A 20,678-nucleotide genomic window follows, 5' to 3' on the forward strand; every position below is an offset into this window, starting at 1 on the left:
CAGACTCCTCGAACAGAGTCACTGATAAAGTCACAGAGGTACAAACAACGACCAGAGCAGATCACTACAGGGACTTAAAGACAACATTTTGTACATTAAACGAATTCACAAAGCACATTTTAGATACTGGAACGTGAAGACGAAATGTTCCCCTGAGTTTTGTTTGGACACGGAGAGACTCTGGTATCCAGGGACGCCTTCCCTTTACTAGGGGACAGGATCTCGCGAGATTCGACGAGAACGCGACAGTACTGGAGTTTTGTTTTACGCCTCAAAACATGTCAAAGTTTCAAGTTTGGACGATTTAAGGAAAGATCATCCAAAGAAAACAAATACATCAGGGTTTTTTTTTTGCTCAAACACAGACACCACACACTGACATATTTTTTTTGAAGAAGAAGATTAAAAATGCAGAGATTAAAAATAATTCCTATTATTTCTCACATAATTCAGTTTTCTCCGCAGAATTATAAATCTATTATCATAACTGTAATTGTTTTTTACAATGATATCGACTTCAGATTAATCCCAGAATTCTGACAGTTTTTGTTGGAATTCTGAAATTAATAAAAGTAGTTAAAGAAAAGAAAAGTCAGAATATCTCCTTAGCCTTTGTTTTTTTTTTTTATAGTGACTTATGTTCTCATATCCTTTTAGGTGAAATGCATGTTCACAAACTTGATAAAAGTTCTGTTTGGGCTCTCTCACTGCATGCGCCCCAGCAAGGGAGGGTGCTTTTCTTTGGCAGTCACGCTAAACTAGGCATAACACCAGGGAGGGAGGACCGACGATTGAGATCGTGGAAAGCAGCGCAGATTTACCCTTTTTCTGCCCCCGACCTCAACTCGCTTCCTGTCTGAGTGCGCAGCGCGCTCGCAGAGCGCTTTGGAAACACTTTGTCCCTGCGCGCGGTGACAATGTAACAACACTTGTGTAACTTCTGCCCATCTGCCTCCCAAAAACCTCATCTGGACTCACCGAGCACGCTTTACTACTCTGAACTTCTGAGCACATCATCGCGATGGCACAGCTTCCCTCGGAGCGCGCAGTGCGCACGGCCGTTTGGGCACTTCTGCTGTGCGCGCAGGCCGGTTTGGGCTTCTCGGTGGCCGGGCAGAATGACAGCAGCACCTGCGAGGCCAACGGGAGCATCTACTACGTCGGGGAGTGGTACTTTCTGGACTCAGATCACTGCACCCAGTGCGAATGCACCGCGGAGGGCTCCTCGTGCGCCCGAACAGAGTGCACCTCTCTGCCGGCGGCGTGCATCCATGTCAGCCACTACCCAACCGACTGCTGCCCCAGGTGCGAGAAGATCGGCTGCGAGTACCGGGGGGTGGTGTATGAGCTGGGCCAGAACTTCCAGGTAAGGACTGGGATGAGATGAGTGACAAAAGTAGAAATACTTCAACAGTTCAGTCAATATCTTTTCAAAAGATATGAACAAACGCAGTCCCATTTTCTAATGCGTTCAAATACGATTTTTTTTTTCTTCTGCTCTTTAGATTTTCTAAAATAGCAACAAATGACATAGATTAGTCTTTTGTTGGCTCTTTACATCTACAAAAAAAATCTGACATCCTCTCTGAAACAGTTTTCTCTTCAGATCGAAGCTGGAAAAAGTCTGATGCCCTTCAGACACGTGATTTCTGCAGCATGCATGTTTTTAACAAATTCACCCTGGTGCAGTTACTCATGTTAAATACTTGAAGTTGAGTTTGCTTTAGGATTTTCATCCTTTACCATGTCATCTTCAGGATGGATTTAACTGGCTTGCAGGCTGTATGCTTCACACGGCTGCACTGGAACATATGGACCCTTAATGAAATGTATCTACTGAAGTTGGAAAGCTAATTAAACACACCCAGTTAGTTCATAGTGCTTTGAATAACTAATATTAAATCTGTTTTAATTAAACTTATTTGTCTTGTGGCCACATACACTTACATTCTGTCTTGAGGGTTCTGGATCAGTAAAATAACAACATACTAATATTTATTTTCAGATTGCTGATAAATATTTTCCTTAGTTATTATTCAATCTTTTGTTGCAATTTCAACATTGGGCCATTTAAATTGGTGTCTTTATGTAAAAAAAAATAAAAATAGAAAATATATACAGAGTTTGTTGTTGTACATAAATGAAACACACATGCACACAGAGAACAATGTCTTGTTATTACAGTGACTCTCAACTATAAAACTACAAAATCCCAGGAGATTATGGACTGGGGCTCATGAGACTCTGGAGGCCGCCATGTTTGTTGTTGTTCATCTACTGAGCATGTCCAAGAAGAACTATTTCCCATTGCTGTGGGATGCATGTGTCGTGCTGCGTTTCAGAAAAATTGCATTTTCCGCCATTTACATGGTGGTACAGTTGCTACGTTTTCAAAAATGTATTTCCACGGAGACAGAGTCAGAGCGCTTTTGAAAAGTCGCATTGTCGGTGGCTCCGAGTACCGTTGTCGTGTAAACTAACACCCAAAACAGAGCAAAAGTTTTCTGATTTTCACTTGAAAACATTGTTTTGTAAACAGGGCCTGAGTATTTCAATGAGGTTTGAGGGAAGTTGATCGTATTATTTGAGCTGTGTTATGTAGGCATATGGGATCTGGAAAAATTGTGAAAAAGTCAAAAATGTCCCTTTGCCACGTTTTGAAATGAGGCTGAAATTTGTATCTTTTCTGAAAGTATGTTTAATATACTTGAAAACGTCATTTATATTTATAAAAACTGTAAAATAGAAGCTTTTAAACCAAAGAAAAAAGTAGCCACAGTGATTTAAACCATTATTTAAACTGAAATTATATAACACTATAAAATACAGTTGTGCAAATTTCATAGTGTGACTTTATGGCACAATCGTAAATATGTGTGTTACCACTCAATGTGCATCATGACTGATAAAGCTTTGAGAGTGAATGTGTAAATCCACATATAGTAGGATGGAGTGAGCTTCCAGCAGATACATGGAGGTCAATGGCGCCCCCTGTTGGGATGGTAAGGTGCAAAATCAATGTAGGTTAATTAGTGACAACATTTCTTCTGTGTGTGTGTGTGTGTGTGTGTGTGTGTGTGTGTGTGTGTGTGTGTGTGTGTGTGTGTGTGTGTGTGTGTGTGTGTGTGTGTGTGTGTGTGTGTGTGTGTGTTACAGCCATCTGAGTGTGAGCAGTGCACCTGTGACAGTGACGGCATCGCTCGCTGCCTGGTGGCAGACTGTGCTCCTCCACCATGTGTCAACCCCGTCTACCAGCCGGGGAAGTGCTGCCCTGAATGCAGGGATGGTAGGTAGAAGAGAGAGAGAGAGAGAGAGAGAGAGAGAGAGAGAGAGAGAGAGAGAGAGAGAGAGAGAAGGTCGAAGATGGAGAGAGAGGAGGGAGAAGAGAAGAGAGGGGAGGGTAGAAGGGGGGTAGAAAGGAGGTAAGAGGAAGGGTAGGTTTGTTTTGTTGTCAGTATGTGAATTAGAATATCTTCACATCATCTACATAAAGTGTGTGTGTGTGTGTGTGTGTGTGTGTGTGTGTGTGTGTGTGCGTGTGCGCGCGCGCACGTGCATCATACATAATTTGCCGTATTTCCACCTCCAGGTCCAAACTGCTACGCCGATGCGTCACGTGCACACGTGATCCCCGCCGGAGAGCCGGTCTGGGTGGACTCCTGCACCAAGTGCCGCTGCCACGACGGCCAGGACGCCGGCTACTGGGAGGGAAACCGCCTGGCCACGTGTTCCCGCCTGAAGAACTGCAAGCCCGAGCAGCACTAACGAGAGGGAGTCTGCCGTGGTCTCAATGTAATCACAGTCCCTGTGTCGAGCGCACGCCGCCTATACTGAGAAAGAACCACGTACACATGATCTGCAGCTGCTATTCCACGAGGACACGACAACCAGCCTTTTATAGCGACATTATGTGTTTTTATTAAAGAATGTGACATAAACAAAAAAAAACGCCCAAAATCATTTTACAGTTGTTCGGGTGTTATCGACTGAAACGAGCAAGTTATGGAATTCGCCTCGGTCTCATGATTGTTTTATGACGATATGATAAATGACATCCAGACCAGAGACCTTTGATTAGCAGCAGCTGGTCACTTTTGGCCCGACTGCCTGAGATACTGCAGGAAGTTCGTCACACAAAGAGATCGCACCTTCAGCGACGAATGCAACTTTACTAAGAATAAGACCACGAAGCGACGACACGCTTAAAGGAGCGACGATCCTCCACAAGCAGAACAAAATAGAGCTGGGCATGTTTGTGGGTGACCTCAACTAATATATTGGAGCGTTATAGCCGATAAATCTGAATTGGACCGAAGCAAAACAACAAAAGCACAATCGTTTGAGATACAACCGAGAAAATATCTTATGAAGAAGTCGTCACTAACAACAACATCTCTGCTGACGGATGAAGATTTTAACCTCACTTACTAATGTAAAAACGGATGCAGTCATTTTGTGTTCGTCAGACTCGAACCACAGTTATATTATGCTCTTGATAATATTTTCATCTCAAGGGGCTCAAAATAACCTAATTAATCTAAGACAAATTAGAAATATTGATGAGGCGCGTGTCTGTTGGGTTTAGGATATTTATTTACTGGAGTTAGGAAACTCGTCACTCACGCAGTCGCGTCTTGGAATTCCATTTTATTCCACTAGATGGCTGTAGTGAGTCAGATGAGTTGGTGCCTACAGAATGCAATATTGCCTCATTAAAGACTTAAAGCTGCCAACTTAAAACAAGTGACTAAAAACTGGACTGACGGCAGAATGGACGCCACAGTCACTCCGCACCGACTCATCTTGCTTCCATATTACGGTCAGAATTAAAGTCCAGGAGGTGAATTCTAATCGTCTGAAATCTGGATAAATACTGAAGGTCTGTATGGAGAAATCCATCAAAGAACAAATGCAACAGCATAAAGAAAACACTGGATCTCTCCAAGCACTTACAATTCAATCTGCTTTTCCATTTCTGTTTTTTTTTTTTAATTCCATCAGGGTTGATTAGATCAATATGTTTGTAGCAGAGAGACTATTTGGTTTCTGTTTCTTTCACTGACCTCAGACAGCCAGACGCTATTTCATGCAGCGTAACGAAGCCAATGAGATTATCGGACGATTAGTAATCCTAATGGTCATGTCACTGGCTGATGCAGCGCAGACGTACACGCAGTTTAGACAAGTTAACAGCTGAACGGAGGAATGAACTATCACAATAGATATATTCTGTGTTTATTGTCGCTGGAAGCTATGAGCAGCTAAAAGAGAAATTCCAAGGACTAAACAGGGATTCACGACAGAGAAACTGAGCTTCCTCTCTTAAAGATATTTGTAGTTTTATTTGTAGTTCGTGTGAAGTATGAAGTTTTCTCGCTCAACGTTACTTTGATTTCTAGCAATAATATTAAGTTTCCAAAAGTCATCAGCATGAAGCAACAAAATGTGAACCGTTATCCATTAAATAAGGTATTTATAATAACTATTCTTACACTTTTAGTTGTTAATATATTGCTGAAGTGTCTTGTCTGCTCAACATTAGTATTTGATTTCTAGCTTTAGTATTTAGCACTTAAAAATCACAAATCTAAAGTTTAAATGAAGAGAAGTCGTAGTTTGGAGCAAAATGTAAATTTCTATTCATGACACAATTAAAAAAAACTATTTATTGTTGGTGTGCTGCTCCAGTATCTTGCTTACCTTTGAGCTCCAGCTTCAGTATTTCCTCCCAGAAGTCGTAAAACTACATTTTGAATAATTATTTTTGGAGCAAAATGTCCCATTGCATTCGCTGTGTCGTAGAAAAGCGTCATAAAGAAGAAAAAAAGAAAAAGAAAATCACAACATACGAGGCGACAAGCATCATACAATCTTTACATAAGATTTATTGATTGTATAGAAAAAGTAGGTTTGATATGACGTAATGCATTCTATATAAGATATAACATTTCCAACATTCAATGTACAAAAAAAGAGAAAACAGAGCTAGAGGTACAGGATTTTCTTCTCTTTTTTTTGTCTTTAAAAAAAACAACAAACAAACACCCACAGGCCTAAAAATCTGCAGCAAACGAGCAGAAAAATACCCCACACGTTTCAGAAACCGAGAGCCGAAAACCGAGAAACATGGAGCACTCCAAGGTGGTGGTCGACGTCTTCTTCTTCTTCTTCTTCGTATCTGAATCATTTCAGATGTAAAATCACTCACATTTCTGTTGATCAGCTTGACATTGTTAATCATTTTCCTGTTTTTCTTCAGCCGTGTCCCTCGTATGTTTCTCTCACTGCCTTCCTGTAACTCATCACATCTGAGGAGTTATAATCCCACTGAGAAAGAGCCAAAGAAGTCCACTGAAGATGATGGTAATATCCTCATAAGAACATAACCTGAAGCTTTATGGCAAAAAAAAAATAATTAAATAAAAAGTAATCTCTGTGATTGTAAGTTATTTGCCAAAATGCACCATGGGAATTCCAGCTAACTTTGCCATCTCCAGGGTTAAACTCAATATTACAGCACTGGGAATGTCAGTTTTACTGGTGCCCAATGAAGAAGATGATCGGGGGAAGAAACTCGGCTTCATGCTTGGTAAAATCAAACAATTCTTCAAGTTTTGTTGATTTCATCATATTCATGACGAATTTAGAAATTAAGTTTGCAAATCAAGCGATTGGTGGTACCAGGAAAATCTGGTCAATTAGATTGAAAATATAAATTTTATAAAGTTACTTATATCAGATTCACTTTAATCTTGTGAATTTGGGGATTTTTTTTTTTTGTCTCACACCTTTCCTTTTTTCCTGTTCCGTTAATCATCTTTGATCTTTTACTGGATTTGAATGAAAGTAATCTTGACTCTTAACTCAATGTAATACAGTAGAAAGTAATCTTGTTGAGCAAGCTTTTAAATGATGTATTCCAATATGTCTTGCAGTTCTTTGAACCGCACTGTAGTATGTTGTTGATATTCTCCAACCGGAAATCAGGATATGTGAGCTTTGACTGTTTTCACTGTTACTTTAAATCTGCTCGGTAGTATCCGACATCATAACAGTGAGTCAGTAAACTTCCACAGTGCCTCTTTAACACTGTCAAATGTCAAATATCAATACAGCCGATGAAACTTTATTGATTCGGTACTCATTTCAAATCAACAGTGTTATTAGAAGCAAGAAAAAAAATGCTAAGGAAACCTGCTAAAGTTTAACTTTCACTTTTTTTTTTTTTTGTGTGGTTTATTTGTTTTCAGTTATACAACATTACACTGTGGAGAATCTGATCTGACCAACTCAACACACCACCTTGTGGTACATATTGGTATTACAAGACCAGACAGTTGAGCGCTTGTTGGTTATTTCTGTCAACAATAAATCGTTTGTATTGTACCTTTTAAGAAGCATTGAATTAATCCTGTAACATTGCTGAACCCTTCTGACCTCACAGCCGCTTTAAACGGCTAAAAAACCCCAAAACAAAACAAAAAACCCGGTATTGACCTCTTCATGTGTCGGAAGGAGGAGAACCTCACCAGTGGAAAGCTGCCAAAAGCAGATCAGAATAGAAAAAAAAAGAGGGGAAATGAGCTCTTAATGAAGTGGTGGGGGGTGAAAAGGAAACGGATTCACAACTGGAGATGTGAGAGAAAAGACGGATGGGGGGTGGGGGGGTGGGGTAATAAAGAAACATCCAGGAAAGCGGTGGGCAGCCGGAGACACAAAGAGAGGCCCTGTCGATATCTCCAGGAAGATGAAAGCGCTGTTGCGAGGCACAGCTGTGCCTGAAGTGGGTCCAGCACAAAGCACAACAGTGTGGCATCGACAAAGAGAGCCTGGACTGGCAGCGCGGGGAAGAAAAGGCAAGGAAAAAGGAGATAATGACACACAAAAAAAAAAAGGAGCGTTTGAATGATTGTGTGCGTCTGAGAGTGAAGGGAAGCACCGTCACGTCGTCCAAAAGGGCTCCGGGCGACGTTACCGCCGAGCCAAGCAGATGGAAGCGTTTCCGCCTCAAGGCCCGACCAGCGAGGAAGCCGACAAAACGCTCACCAAACCGCTGCAGGTGGTTCAAAAGGAATTTTCAACAACTTTCCTGTATGCTTCTTTGCCCGAATGTCTCCAGTCAGAATGAAGGGGAACCTTCCCTACCCCTCGGATCAATGCAGATCGATTCTGAAGGCATCGGTTTGGTGTTCAGGCTGCGACAGCAGGAGAAATCAAAACAGAAGCGGAGCGACGAACCAGCAGCCCAAGGCTTCGGTTTGCACGTGGAATAAACTGTCGGAATTAAAATCTTTGTGATAAAAAAAAAAAAAAAAAAAAAAAGCAGTCGACTGATACATCGACTCCGTCATTTATGAAATATGAACTCATGATATGGAAGATTACAGTACAGGGAAGGAGCGGGGACGTCAGTCAAACAAAAACTTCTCATCGTTGTCTCCAAATTCATTATTTCCTCCTCCCAGATATCATCTTCTTTCTCTCAAAAGGTTCCGTAAGTAAGGTTCAACCCATTGTTGTGCACTGGGTGGCAGTAGTGAGACAGAGTCTTAGGAGTTTCCTGCAGAGGACAACCAAATATACCGCTGCTGTCCGCACCATCTTGTGGTAGAAAGTGGTATTACAAGATAGATCCGAAGCTAATGGTTTAGACTGAAATTCTCACGTACTGCACCTCGTAGCAAGCAATAACATAACAATGGCAAATAACAGAATGATTTCACCCATTTCAATTGTAATAAAGCCAATAATGTAGGAACTTCCAATAGTGCAATGAACTGATATCGTGACACAATTTTAGCAATAATTAAATAAGTTATTACATTACCAGCTGAAGTAGCATTAAAAAACACTTTGAATAACTGGAGCCAATAATGTAAAAAAAACAAAAAAGTAATTAATTGTCACAAGGTCATTTTACTATTTTTGTGCAGAGGTGTAGTGGATGGCACGAATCCATTCAGGGTGCATAGTGTGTACTTTTCTTTTCAACTATTTTTGTACATCATTGGCAAGTCATCAAGCTTTATTACATTTAGAATTGTGACGTTACTGGTAAATTGCTTGCTAGACACTTTTTTTTTTTTGTAGAAGACAATATTGAAAATTTAAATATTAGATTCCAGGTTTCATTGTGTGCTTGAAAATTGCAACTCAGAGTGGAGTTAAACGTCTTTCATCCCATTAAAAACACATCCTCATAGCTCGCTTCTAGAGTTTGCACTCTTTATATCCAGAAAACAAAATGTGGAAGATGTCATTTCTGTCTGCTCGGTGAATGAACATTTCTAAGTTGCTCTGAACATGTAATTGTGTCGTTCAAAGTCCGAAAAGAAAGCAGGAGTTTTTTGGGGTGAAAAATCAGATGAATGAAGTTTCAACGAAACGCAATTCCCACCAAATAAAATTGGATTTTTTAAATCAAAAGACCTTGAGATTGAAACAATCTGCTAAATAGACACCCGAACAGCTCAGTTCTGATTTCAGCAGGTCACTTTGCTCAGAAATAGAGTAAAAGTCTTTATTTTCAAATCGAACCTACAATGGCAAGATTTTAATTTGCTTTTAAAGTGCGAATTTGCAAAGAAACTTTGGTTTTTCTTAAACTTTCCAGAAACAGACTTTTATTATTCATCAATAGCGTTCATCTGTTATATTGTATCATTATCACCTCTGTAGATGTACACAATCTGTAGAGACCGAAATGCACCAATTATAGAATTAGAATTTAGTATATATGTAGAATTTTTTCTTAGTTGTGTGGCAAAACAATGAAAATTTATACATTTCTTTTAATTATGTATATTTCATGTGATTTGTTGGGGAAATACAGTGAAATGTGTTGTTCGATTGAAAACATGCAAGCTCAAAGTTTCTTGTAAAAGAAAATATTTCGTCAAAGCTTAGTAGAAAAAATACCTTATTAGAGGGTTTAAAGACGCTTAAAAAAACATCTGTTTTAAAAAGTGCATGGAAAGTTCCGATGTCCTGTAAAGACTCAAAAAAGGCGCCATCTTCTGGTAAAAAGTAGTATCACAATAAATGAACTAGACTTGACTCGTTTTAAGTCGACTTTAAAACTTGGTTATGACTCGTTTGCCGCTTTTATCAACAATAAATTGATGTTTTTGATGGATTCAACCAAAAAAGTTACATATTATAAAGTAGTGCAGTGAAAACAACATATTTGTGGAAGCACATTGATATTCATGTAGCAATAAAGATTAGTTAAGTGTGACAATTAAAGAACTAAAGAAACAGTCACAAGTTAAATGTCTAGCTGGAATGGTGAAGAGTCTCGTGTGGTAGAAAGTGGTATTACAACACAAGACAAGTTTGAAACTGCTCGCTATTTTAGATTACATTAAACTTGCGTTACAACTTAAGCTTTAAGTGCTTAATATTTTTTTTCTTATTATTTTTGAATGCTTTAAATGTAATGAAATGAAGTAATTTTAGTTCCGGGGCCACATTCAACACAGTTTGATCCTGATGGAGCCGGAGCAGGAAGAAAGATGCTACCGTAATTTCCAAACTATAAGTCCCACTTTCTTTGAGTTGTTTGCCAGGTCATAGCTATTTATATATATATATATAAAATATACAGGTAGATCCCATCTGGGACCACTAGATGTCACTGTATGACAACAGAACGATGCTAGAGCGCTACAGATTAAAAAATGTCATTGTCATAATAAAACACAGATGTGATCATTAGGATCATACCAGTCTAAGTAAAGTGTCGCCAATAACAGAATTCAAACTAAGGATTAAAAAGATTTAAACAATATAAAATGAAAACAGAGCAGTGAAATTGATATATTCTTTTTGATAGATGTGACTGTACTCTGCTGCGACTTATAGTCTGGAAAATATGGTAATTAGTTGTAGTGCAAATTAAAATAAAGTAAGGACATTCTGGAAAATGTTTTGTTGCGTGGATCTTATGTTGATGCCATTTTGTTAATGACACGGTCGCTGACTTAACTGTCACTATGGACATTGTTGGCGTTCAGTTCAGGATTTCTGTTTTGTTTTGGGACTTCTGAGGTGAATATTATTGAACTGAGCAGATTGAACCCTCTGGCAGGCGGGTTTTTGGCCAACCGGCCCTACGTTTGATTTTAATGCTTTAATAATTTTCCAAAATTAAAATGGCGCAGGTGAGGGGATTAAAAATCATAACTGAGCTGTCAGTGTGCATCAGGCTCCATGTTTTCCCACCACACCGCAGACAGGAGAGAAAAGTCCCACACCTTCCAACGTCTGCAAAACCTTCCAACAAGTTAGTTCCCAAAGTTTTAGTACCTATATCTATATATTTATGTATATACGTATATATATATATATATAAAAAAAGAGAACGTAGAGAGTTCTCAGGAGTCTGTTGCTGCTGAGGAACATACTTTCTGTCCCACCAGCACTGCTGTGAGTCTACTGCTGTAGACGCAGGCACAATACACATTCATTAGTTTGATCGCGGAGGGCGTGATTGGGTCACCAGATCCAAATAGCTGACTCCCCCGACAAAATGTCAACATCAAATCGTCTGTTGGCGTCATAATGTCGAGATAAGCTGATGTCTGGGATATGCAGACCATCTGATACACTCCCACGGTTCCGTGGCCGCATATCAATATGCTCGGTTCCTGTTACAGCGACAATCGGGAAGTACGAGAGAGTTCACGCCGAGTCCACCTCTGTGGAGTTTGTTAAATATCCCCCCCCCCCCCCCCCGCTGTCTCGTTTCGACTCCGCTTGTCATCGGAACCGAGCAAACCGGCCACTTTTTCTTTTCTTTTTGGCTTCATTCAGAAGAAATCCCTTTGGGTCCCGTCCAACATTTCTGGAAGAGGCTAAAGTGTCAAATGATATTACTGCCTCATCTCTTAATCTCCTGGCAATGGGTCCTGTCAATATCACCCTGGATGCTCTCCTGTTTACAAAAAGGATTGTTCATGGAAAGACTCCCAGGTCTCCGACGCCAGGCTTCCCGTCAGGTTCTCTCGCACACCCAGATTGGTCCCCAAGTGATTCATTTGGAAGTGGTTGATGGGCGCGGTAAAGGCAGGCGCCGTACCCGCCAGTCGCTGCTTGTAGAGAGTGTCAGTGGAGAAAGCCCGAGTCGTGAAAATCAGACAGTATCAAGTTGAGAAAGGAGAGGAAAAGAGCCAGAAAGAGACACCGATGTGCTTGTGACAAGTTTTTCTCAACCTTCCAGACATTTGGACAATGCCTCCTTTAAGACCTCTCCCTCGTGTCTTCCCCCCCTTCGTTCAGACGCCTCCCGTCCTCTTCCTCCCCTCGGTCCGCTCTAGCCCTTGACGGGCCGGGGAGGCGGCTTGCCGATCTCCACAGAGATGTCCGTGTACAGGGGATACTTCTTCATCTGCACCAGTCTGTAGGTCAGAGAGTTGATGCCGTCGGTCTTCATTGTGTTCTTGGTGTTCCTGATTTTGTGGAACCTGAGGGGTGACAAACAGAGAAAGAGAGGAACATCAGATTCACATCCACAAAAGAGCTGTCACACCAGGTGGAGCCATGTTTTTTTTTTTTTTTTTTTTTTCTTCCTGAAAGGTTTGAACTGTGAGGTATGAATGTTACGCTCCAGGAAACCGCAGATGATTACACTTCTGCGTGGCTGACGAGGACACATAAATCATGTTGTTTTTCAACTCTTTTGTTCTGATCCAGCGCTCAGGTGAAAGACGAGAGGAGAGGTAAAATGTGAAGAAGGCAGAGTTCTTCACTCCTCAGGAAAGCGCAGGCATCGGACAACAGAACCGTGCGTGAGAAACACTTGATACCAACTAACAAAACGACCGACCGAATCATCATCCAGCCACCAACTGAGTTTAACCCTTCGTGTAAAAACATTAATACACCTTGTAATATATTGAGATTCAGCACAATAGCACTATGTGCTACTTAAAACGGAACAAAGCTCCCTCTAGGGATCAACTAGTTGAATCATCAATGTCTTGTTTCATTTAAATGTTTTTAATCATTAATCTTCCTCTTAAAGAAACTCTTTCCAAATATCCATTGCCCTGAGCACAAATTGATCTGAGCCACTCAACACACCACCTTGTGGCACACATTGGTATTACAAGACCTGACAGGCAACGGCTTGTTGGTTATTTCTGTCAACAAAAAAAACCAAAACAATCTCCTATATTGTACCTTTTAAGAAGTGTTGAATTAATCCTGTAAAATTGCCTCACCCTTTCGACCTCACAGACTTCAAACAGCTAACAAGTGACCTCTCCGTGTGTCGGAAGGAGGAGAAACACACCTGTAGCAATCTGCTACGACTACCTTAAAACTGAACCTTTCCATTTTGAACTATTTGTTTTGGGGCTTTAACTATGTAAAAGTGAAATCTTTAATCCTTTCTCATCCTCTTTAAGAAATATAGCAATAGATGATTTTTTTTTCAGTAGACACAGACACTTGTGTGAAGCCGGATCTAGAAACAAAGTTTAACCCGGACTTTTCCCACACCCGACCAACACTTTCTAAATATAAGATAATAAGACTCTTTAAAGGCAGATCCAGATTATTTAGGCACGGCTTGTTTGTTTCCAGACCTGGACTCTCTTTAAACTGCAGGAATCAACATAGAGCCTGTGGGTTGAAACGAGCCCACCAAGCAAATGGTAAAAATATGACAGAAAATATTCATTTAATGAACAAATTTATTAAAGCAACACTGAGACCTGAGCTGAGATGTCAGTGATGTTGCCATGAAACAGAGCAAACTATCAAACTAGCGCCAAAGCCAAGCTGTCAGGGTGAATTTGTGAAAACGGACATAATTCAACAAATTTAGGGGAATTCTTTTTGGGACATTTCACTGCATTTTGCACCAGAAGGATTCATTCAAAATGACTTTTATGTTGAGATTGTAGTCAGTTTTGGTTGGAATTGTTTGGTTTTGCTGAAAATGATGGACATGTTCATCACACGTGTTCTGCACCACAATAAAGAACAACTTTAACGTTTGAATTTTTACGGTTATTGTGGCACTAATCTACCGGTCCAACCCGCTCACGATGAAACTGAGCTGCATGTGGCCACTGAACTGAAATGTGTTTGACGCCCCTGCTCTAAACTGCCAGGAAAAAAAAAAAAAGCTCCCGTGGAAACAGAAACAAAACGGCTCCTTTTGATGAGGTTTTGGTTCCTGTGCAGCTCTTGACCATCAGGTGGTGCTGTGACATTGTAGTGAGCCTGTGCGAGCAGCATTGTCCTCAACATCAGCCCAGGATGCTCTGAATTATGCTCGACTATCCTCTCCTCTCCCACTGGCAGCGGTTCAGCGGTTACATCAGAAGCTGCTCTGATTTTTTAGCTTTAAAGAAGGAAAGAAAAAAATAAAATAAAATCATTCACAGAGTGTGTCAGGCGGTTGCACGGTGCACCGGCATGTGATGCAACCTTTGGATTGGAAACACACACACACACACACACACACAAAAAAGCGCTCCTGTCACCCTGGTTAGTAGTAACAGTTTTCGTAGCCAGTCGGAATGGAAATGAGGCCACGAGTGCAAATGTCTAACGGCGTGTTTACACCGCTCTTGTCTAACAAATTCCTCCTTTGTTGTGCTGGCGCCAGCAGAGGAGGAGCCGAGGAGTTGGGAGCACCATTGCCGTGCCTGTAAAAAAAAAAAAAAAAAAGAAGAGAAAGAAAGAAAAAAAAAAAGAGGCTTCTCTCGCTTTAATAATATGCTTTGGACGTATGAGTGGAGTCGACACTCGACATGGACCAGTGAGTCTCTGCATCACTGACAGACTAGTGAAGATCTCCGTTTGCTCTCCCCCCCCCCCCCCCCACCCCCACCCCGACTCTCACCATCACAGAGGGAAAATAAACTGAGCTTCATGGGCAAGAATATGTGGTTCTTCACACAATGTTTGTGTGTTTGCACTCAAAATGAAAGCTTTGCGTGTTCACTTGAAAACGTTGTCATGTAAACAGGGCTTTATTCACCCACACGTAACGGGAGCGTGTCGTCTGCCTCAACTACATGCAGCTCCGAATCCTGATCCAGACCTTTCAATCACAGTGTTGCCGGTTCCATCTCCATTTCATCTCAGCTTCCTCATAGATTTTGCTCCATGCTGACAGTGTCACACAGTTTTCTGCAGAGGCGAACGTCGTACAGCAGCACATCTGGTGACCGGAGGCTGTTTGAACAGTGAACTCGTCACAAGGAAGCAGTTTGAGATGATCAGCAACAATACTCAGGTAGGCTGTGGGGTTTGAACGGTGCTCAGGTGGTAATGAAGAGCCTAAACTGTGCTCAGAACATCACTATCCCACCAACAGTAGCCTCAGGCCCTCAGTGGCTTCAGATTCCAGGAGAGGAACCAGCTGTGGGCTTCCTGGTTGACCATGTTGTGAAATGATCTCCCGGAATGACCTCAGTGGTTAATGCTGCTTTCCTGTCATCTCCAAATCATCTGATCTTTCCCATCGGACCCGTGGCAGTAACAACCCAGAGAACTGCACACTGAATCTTTTTTTTTTCTTTTTCACAGCGGTTGTCAGAAGGCAGGACAGATGGGGTGTAAACATCCCGGCATATCTGCAGTTTGAAACGTTCAACATGACGTACGTCACTGTTTTTAGTCCCTCTGATGATCTGTGTGATGCAGCTTGTACTGACCAGGTCTAAATGCATGAATGCATCGGACGAGGAGATTTGATATTAGCATTACTAGTCGAACAGGCGTACCTAATGTTTGGGGCAATTACAATGCAGATACTTCAAAAAAATGTTTTGTTGAAAAGTTGATTTTCGTATAAACTGCTTCTACTGCACTGAAACAGTTCAAACCGTTGGAAAAAAAACAACAGATCTTATTAGATACTGTATTTCCATGACTAAGAAAGATAAAATGATAAAAATTGAACAAAAAGGCTTGAAATACTTCAATTTGGCAGTTTGAATTTAATCATGAAAAAACTTCTCATATTGATAAAATACAAATTACTGAGGATCTATGATCAGGTGAAACCTTCGATATTTCCTTAAAAGGGTTAAATTACAATACTGAATACTACGTTCCTAGAAGATAATTGTAATAAATGAATCCATATCCTATATACAGCATCATACTAAGTTGGCACATTTTGACACTATATTATCAGTCTTTATTGCAGACACAGGTCCATATAAAACAAGAACATACAAGTACATAAGTAGGAAGGAATATTATTGTGTGAAATTTCAGAATTAATGTCCACCAATTGTTAGGGAGTGTGAATAGATGCCGCTGCTTTTTATTTTTGTGACCCATTGAGGTCCCGTTTATGCGACAAAGTGAAAACAATAAAAAAAAAACCTTTGCTGTGTTTTAGGTGTTAGTTTAAATGACAGTGGTGCTCGGAGCCACTGAAAATGCCAAGACGGGCTCCCAAAGTGGATACGGGGGCAAACAAAACTTTTATGAAAGGCTGCTACTGTGCATGCGCATGTTGGCTGTAGTAAATAGTTCTTCTGCACATACGTGAGTAGACGGAAATCCAACTTCCGCATCTGTTCATACAAACGTCTGTGTTCTTGCCATTGTTAATGTTCATAGCTCATTGTTCTCTGCGTGCATGTGTGTGGAAAACAGACAACAGCACCATCTAGTGGCCCAACATGAAAACAAACGTATTTTTGTCATTTCCGAACAGACAGAGATCATTTTCAAAATGTTGTCATGTAAATAAAACTTTTCTGAAACTGGAATGTCGTGTAAACAGAACCTGACAACGAGCTGGTGACTCATTTTAGGATCAAAATCCAATGATGGGTCCCTGAAAAACGCTCACACAAACGTAGAATGGACCAAATACGGCTGCGTGTGTGATAAAAAGTTAAAATATGAATCCTTTCTGCTCTGACTTCTGCACAGAAGCTGGTCGGGGAGGAAGAAGAGAAGAGGGACCTTGCTGAAGTGAAAGCAGGGCTGTACGACAGGGCAGAAGGGCAGATAAGCACTGAGATAAAGATATATATATATATATATATATATATATATATATATATATATATATATATATATATATATATATATATATATATATATATATATATATATATATATATATATATATATATATATATATCTCAGAGCGTGACAGATGAAGGGAGATATACCGATATTAAAAATGAAGCAAATGACGACTGGAGGCCAGAAAAATCCCTGCAAAAATCTTTGGCTGGATCTGTCAATCAGATTAGACACAATAATTTAATCCTTACACGGGGAATATCTGCAGCGCTCTGTAGGCTCTTACTATATGTATCATTTCACGCCTGTTAGTCTCACTTAGCCTAACTATATTTTAGAGAGTTAAAGGGCGCGACAAAGACACTGCTTCTTACATATTCATTAGCCTGATTTCCCGGCATCCTAACTGGGCTAAGTAAGGCTCTATTTTAATTCCGTGGAGGGTCTCGCAGGAAAACACGGCTCAACAATCCTTCAGACCAGCCACTGAGGTCTGTTTGGCTTTGGTGTCGTGTTTGGCCCACTTGACTTTGTTGCAGAAGAAGAAAGTGTTGTATAAAGACAGAAAACCAGCTGTGTAATCAACATGTATGCAAATTTTGTTTTAAATTAAATCAGACTGATTAAGAGCGATGCTGAGAAGCTGAGAGCATTTGCTGATTTTCACACCTTCATTTGGTTCGGTTTGTGATGACGCTGCATTTTGAGATCAAACCGCCTGGAAAATGTCACGCAATTACAACAAGCCGCTCGTTTGGGGGCGCTGTCGCCCGAAACAAACACTGACCAGAGAGGAAGTGAAAAAGAAACGCGGCGCATTGATTGGTTCAGACCAAAAGCGGAAAACCTGCAGCTTCAGCCCGTGGTGGCTAGGCTGGTTAGCTCGTGGCTAATGGCTACCACAAACCACCGCAGCTTATAGTCGTCAGAACAGATATCAACGAGCGCCTTCCTCTCTACTTCTCCCTCACTACTCCACGTCTTCCGGCATTTTTTCCAACTTTTCTTCCCAGGATGTCCTTGAAGAGTCCGGACCAAACATTATAAAACATTATAAAAGCAATAATCTCACCTAAACCTAACCGAAGAGCGACTACTCATTAATATTCAACAATTGCCAATCCGCCAAAAAATATCAGACACTTTTCTAAAATATGTCAATCTTTCATCGAAGCAACCTAAAGAATATTTTTTATCATGATTCCTCCTCAGATATTAAAGAGAAAAAAACCCTGCTTGGAAAAGGCATCCCCCTGATCCCTCAATATCTACGACGAGATCCCCTTAAAGCTTCTTGACAATTTGAAGAAGTCACACTGAGGCGGTATCGACTGCCTCATATCGACTTTTCTTGGTGGAATTGACCAGTTTTATTAAGTTGCCACCAACTGAAGCACAGAAATACCCAAGAAGTCGGAGGTTTTGGACATATCTGGTTGTATTAGATCCTTTTGGTTTCCTTTGGGTAACATAGAGGTAACTCAGTTGATCTTGCCACAAGTGATGTTAAAAATAACGCACTCAGCCGACTCCAGGTTGACGAGGAACCGATAAGACTGGAGATAAGTCGTCTCGATTCATTCCACTTGGAAAATATCCTTCCTCACTTGCAGAAAATAGCTGATTTAGAAGATTGAATCAATCTGAAACTTCTGATACGGAGAGAAAGCGAAGCCCTTAAAACTGCCCTTAAATGAATGCAAAAGCCTTGCTCCAGGAGATTAGCAGCGATGGATCCGAACAAAAAGGGAACCAGGAGGCAGAAAACGCCCCCCCCCCCCCCCCCCCTCCGCCCACACCACCTCAACGCGGCCATACGATGGCCTTTCACAGCCTCCTGATTATTTCTGAGCTGCTCCGCTTTATTTAAGCCCAAATCCCACTACTTCTTCTCTAAAAGATCCTTTAGGCTGAAATATCCCACACATCATAATGAGTGTCCAGAGGGGCTGCGAGGATGAGGTTTGCGTCGGCTAATAGATCGCTCTTTCCTGCCCCCTCGCAGTGGTTATGAATAATGTATCCAACCCAAATAAATAGCATCCCCGTCGGTGTCACCTGTTATTGAGGATATCTGGTCTGAGAGAGAGAGAGAGAGAGAGAGAAGCAAAGACACACACACACACACACACACACACACACACACACACACACACACACACACACACACACACACACACACACACACACACACACACACACACACACACACACACACACACACACACACACACACACACACACACACACACACACACACACACACACGCACGCAAAATACTTTCTCCCAGCGTAGCGGCTGGTTTATTGATTTTGATGAAGGCGACTAGTCCGAGCTAGCAGGCTCCTCGTCTCTATAGGTGTCATTTCAGCGGGCAATTACAGACGGATCGTTGGATTCGTCTCCGTCCGACACACACGGACAAACTCACATTCGCACAAAACAATGATGGATGACACGTTACGGGGCCCCGGCTATTCCAGACCCTTCACGGTGAGGTTATCGACGTCATTTAACAATACCGAACGTCAGGTTAATCTTAAACCACTTCTAGACGGCTGCTCTTTCACGTGTTTCCAGCAGAAAAAAAATAAAATAAAAAATCTTTTTGTTATTTGTCTCCAGCTTATTTTACACTTCTGGTTAACGTTGCTGTCCTCTCAGATGTGGGCAGAGAGTAGGGTTGGACCTTTATTGCTTGGAACAGAGCACTGAAGTGAAGCAACATTAAATAGGATTTTCTCTTCAAGCAAGTGATCCTGCCAAATGTAGACATTTACTAGTTTACTACAAAAAAGAAAAAAAAAAGATTGATCATATCAAGAAATCTTTGCTGAAATAGACTAAGGATCGTACATGAGAAGCTCGTCTCCAGGCAGTGCTGTACAACTTAAGCATTTTCCATCGATCGTAATTTACACATGAATCCTGATGAGTTTTGCCTTTTTTGTGTTTGGATGGACGAGATCCATGCGGAGCTGTCGTAAGGATTACTTATGCAACAGCACATATCAGTAGGGTTAAACATAACCTGTCTTACACTCGCTATAACGCATCGTTATAAGTGAAAAGGCATTGTTTTTGTGTTTTTAGTTTCAGAAGAGTTTTACGTTTACATTGCAACGTTTTGAAAACAATGTCCATTACGCGTGCCAGGCCACGAGTTGGTGTTGCTGGTTGTTTTTGTAACACAATCACACACACATGCACGCAGAGTCATTATAATCAAAACTGGCGAGTACACAGACACTCGTATGGACAGACGAGGAAGTTGGATTGTTATCCCTGGCGACTGTCTACTACAAAACCATCAAGTTCCGGGAGAACATGTACTGGTGAGTCGTGGTACTCTGGAGGAAGCCATTGTTGTTTTTGTCCAACGACGCGCGTATGTACAGAGGAACTATTCACTATGGCAAGTGTGCGAATGGACAGTAGCTTTTTCTGCTGTTGCCATGTAGACGGAGTCAGAGCGTTTCCAAAAAGTTCGACATTGGGCGCAGTTTTCAAAAAGGTTAGATGTCACTGTTTCGTCTTCCTGCCCGGGCTTCTATCGATCTCCGTGGCGAGGCATCGCTGGCCGAGCCATCCAGGCATGAAAACGGGGCCTCTTAGAGGAGAATAAACAGTGATAATCCACGTTTAAGCAGCTTAATGTGAGGTGCTA

At 41.2% G+C, this 20,678-nt stretch overlaps 2 protein-coding genes across 3 annotated transcripts in view; one reads left to right on the forward strand and one right to left on the reverse strand.

Moving 5' to 3' along the window:
- The first annotated feature begins 761 nt into the window (after positions 1-761).
- On the forward strand, positions 762-7,390 carry LOC308107952 (von Willebrand factor C domain-containing protein 2-like). 2 transcript variants are annotated; one of them, XM_080460568.1, is made up of 4 exons: positions 794-1,366; positions 3,157-3,286; positions 3,590-3,792; positions 6,260-7,390. In XM_080460568.1, the coding sequence occupies exons 1-3, from the start codon at positions 1,022-1,024 to the stop codon at positions 3,763-3,765; spliced, it is 651 nt and encodes a 216-aa protein (XP_080316694.1). In that variant the 5' UTR covers positions 794-1,021; the 3' UTR covers positions 3,766-3,792; positions 6,260-7,390. The 2 variants fall into 2 exon arrangements, with proteins under 2 accessions (XP_080316693.1, XP_080316694.1); XM_080460567.1 differs by lacking the exon at positions 6,260-7,390 and having other exon boundaries at positions 762-1,366; positions 3,590-5,813.
- A 4,412-nt stretch (positions 7,391-11,802) lies between these two features.
- Positions 11,803-20,678, reverse strand: part of b4galt2 (UDP-Gal:betaGlcNAc beta 1,4- galactosyltransferase, polypeptide 2) — a 191,115-nt gene continuing 182,239 nt past the window's right edge. Inside the window, exon 8 of the mRNA XM_080481320.1 lies at positions 11,803-12,464. Within this exon, the coding sequence (XP_080337446.1) occupies positions 12,314-12,464 (151 nt within the window). The 3' untranslated portion in view covers positions 11,803-12,313. The remainder of the gene's footprint in view (positions 12,465-20,678) is intronic.

Source organism: Lipophrys pholis, assembly GCF_963383615.2.
Source record: "Lipophrys pholis genome assembly, chromosome: 1".
Lineage (NCBI taxonomy): Eukaryota > Metazoa > Chordata > Actinopteri > Blenniiformes > Blenniidae > Lipophrys > Lipophrys pholis.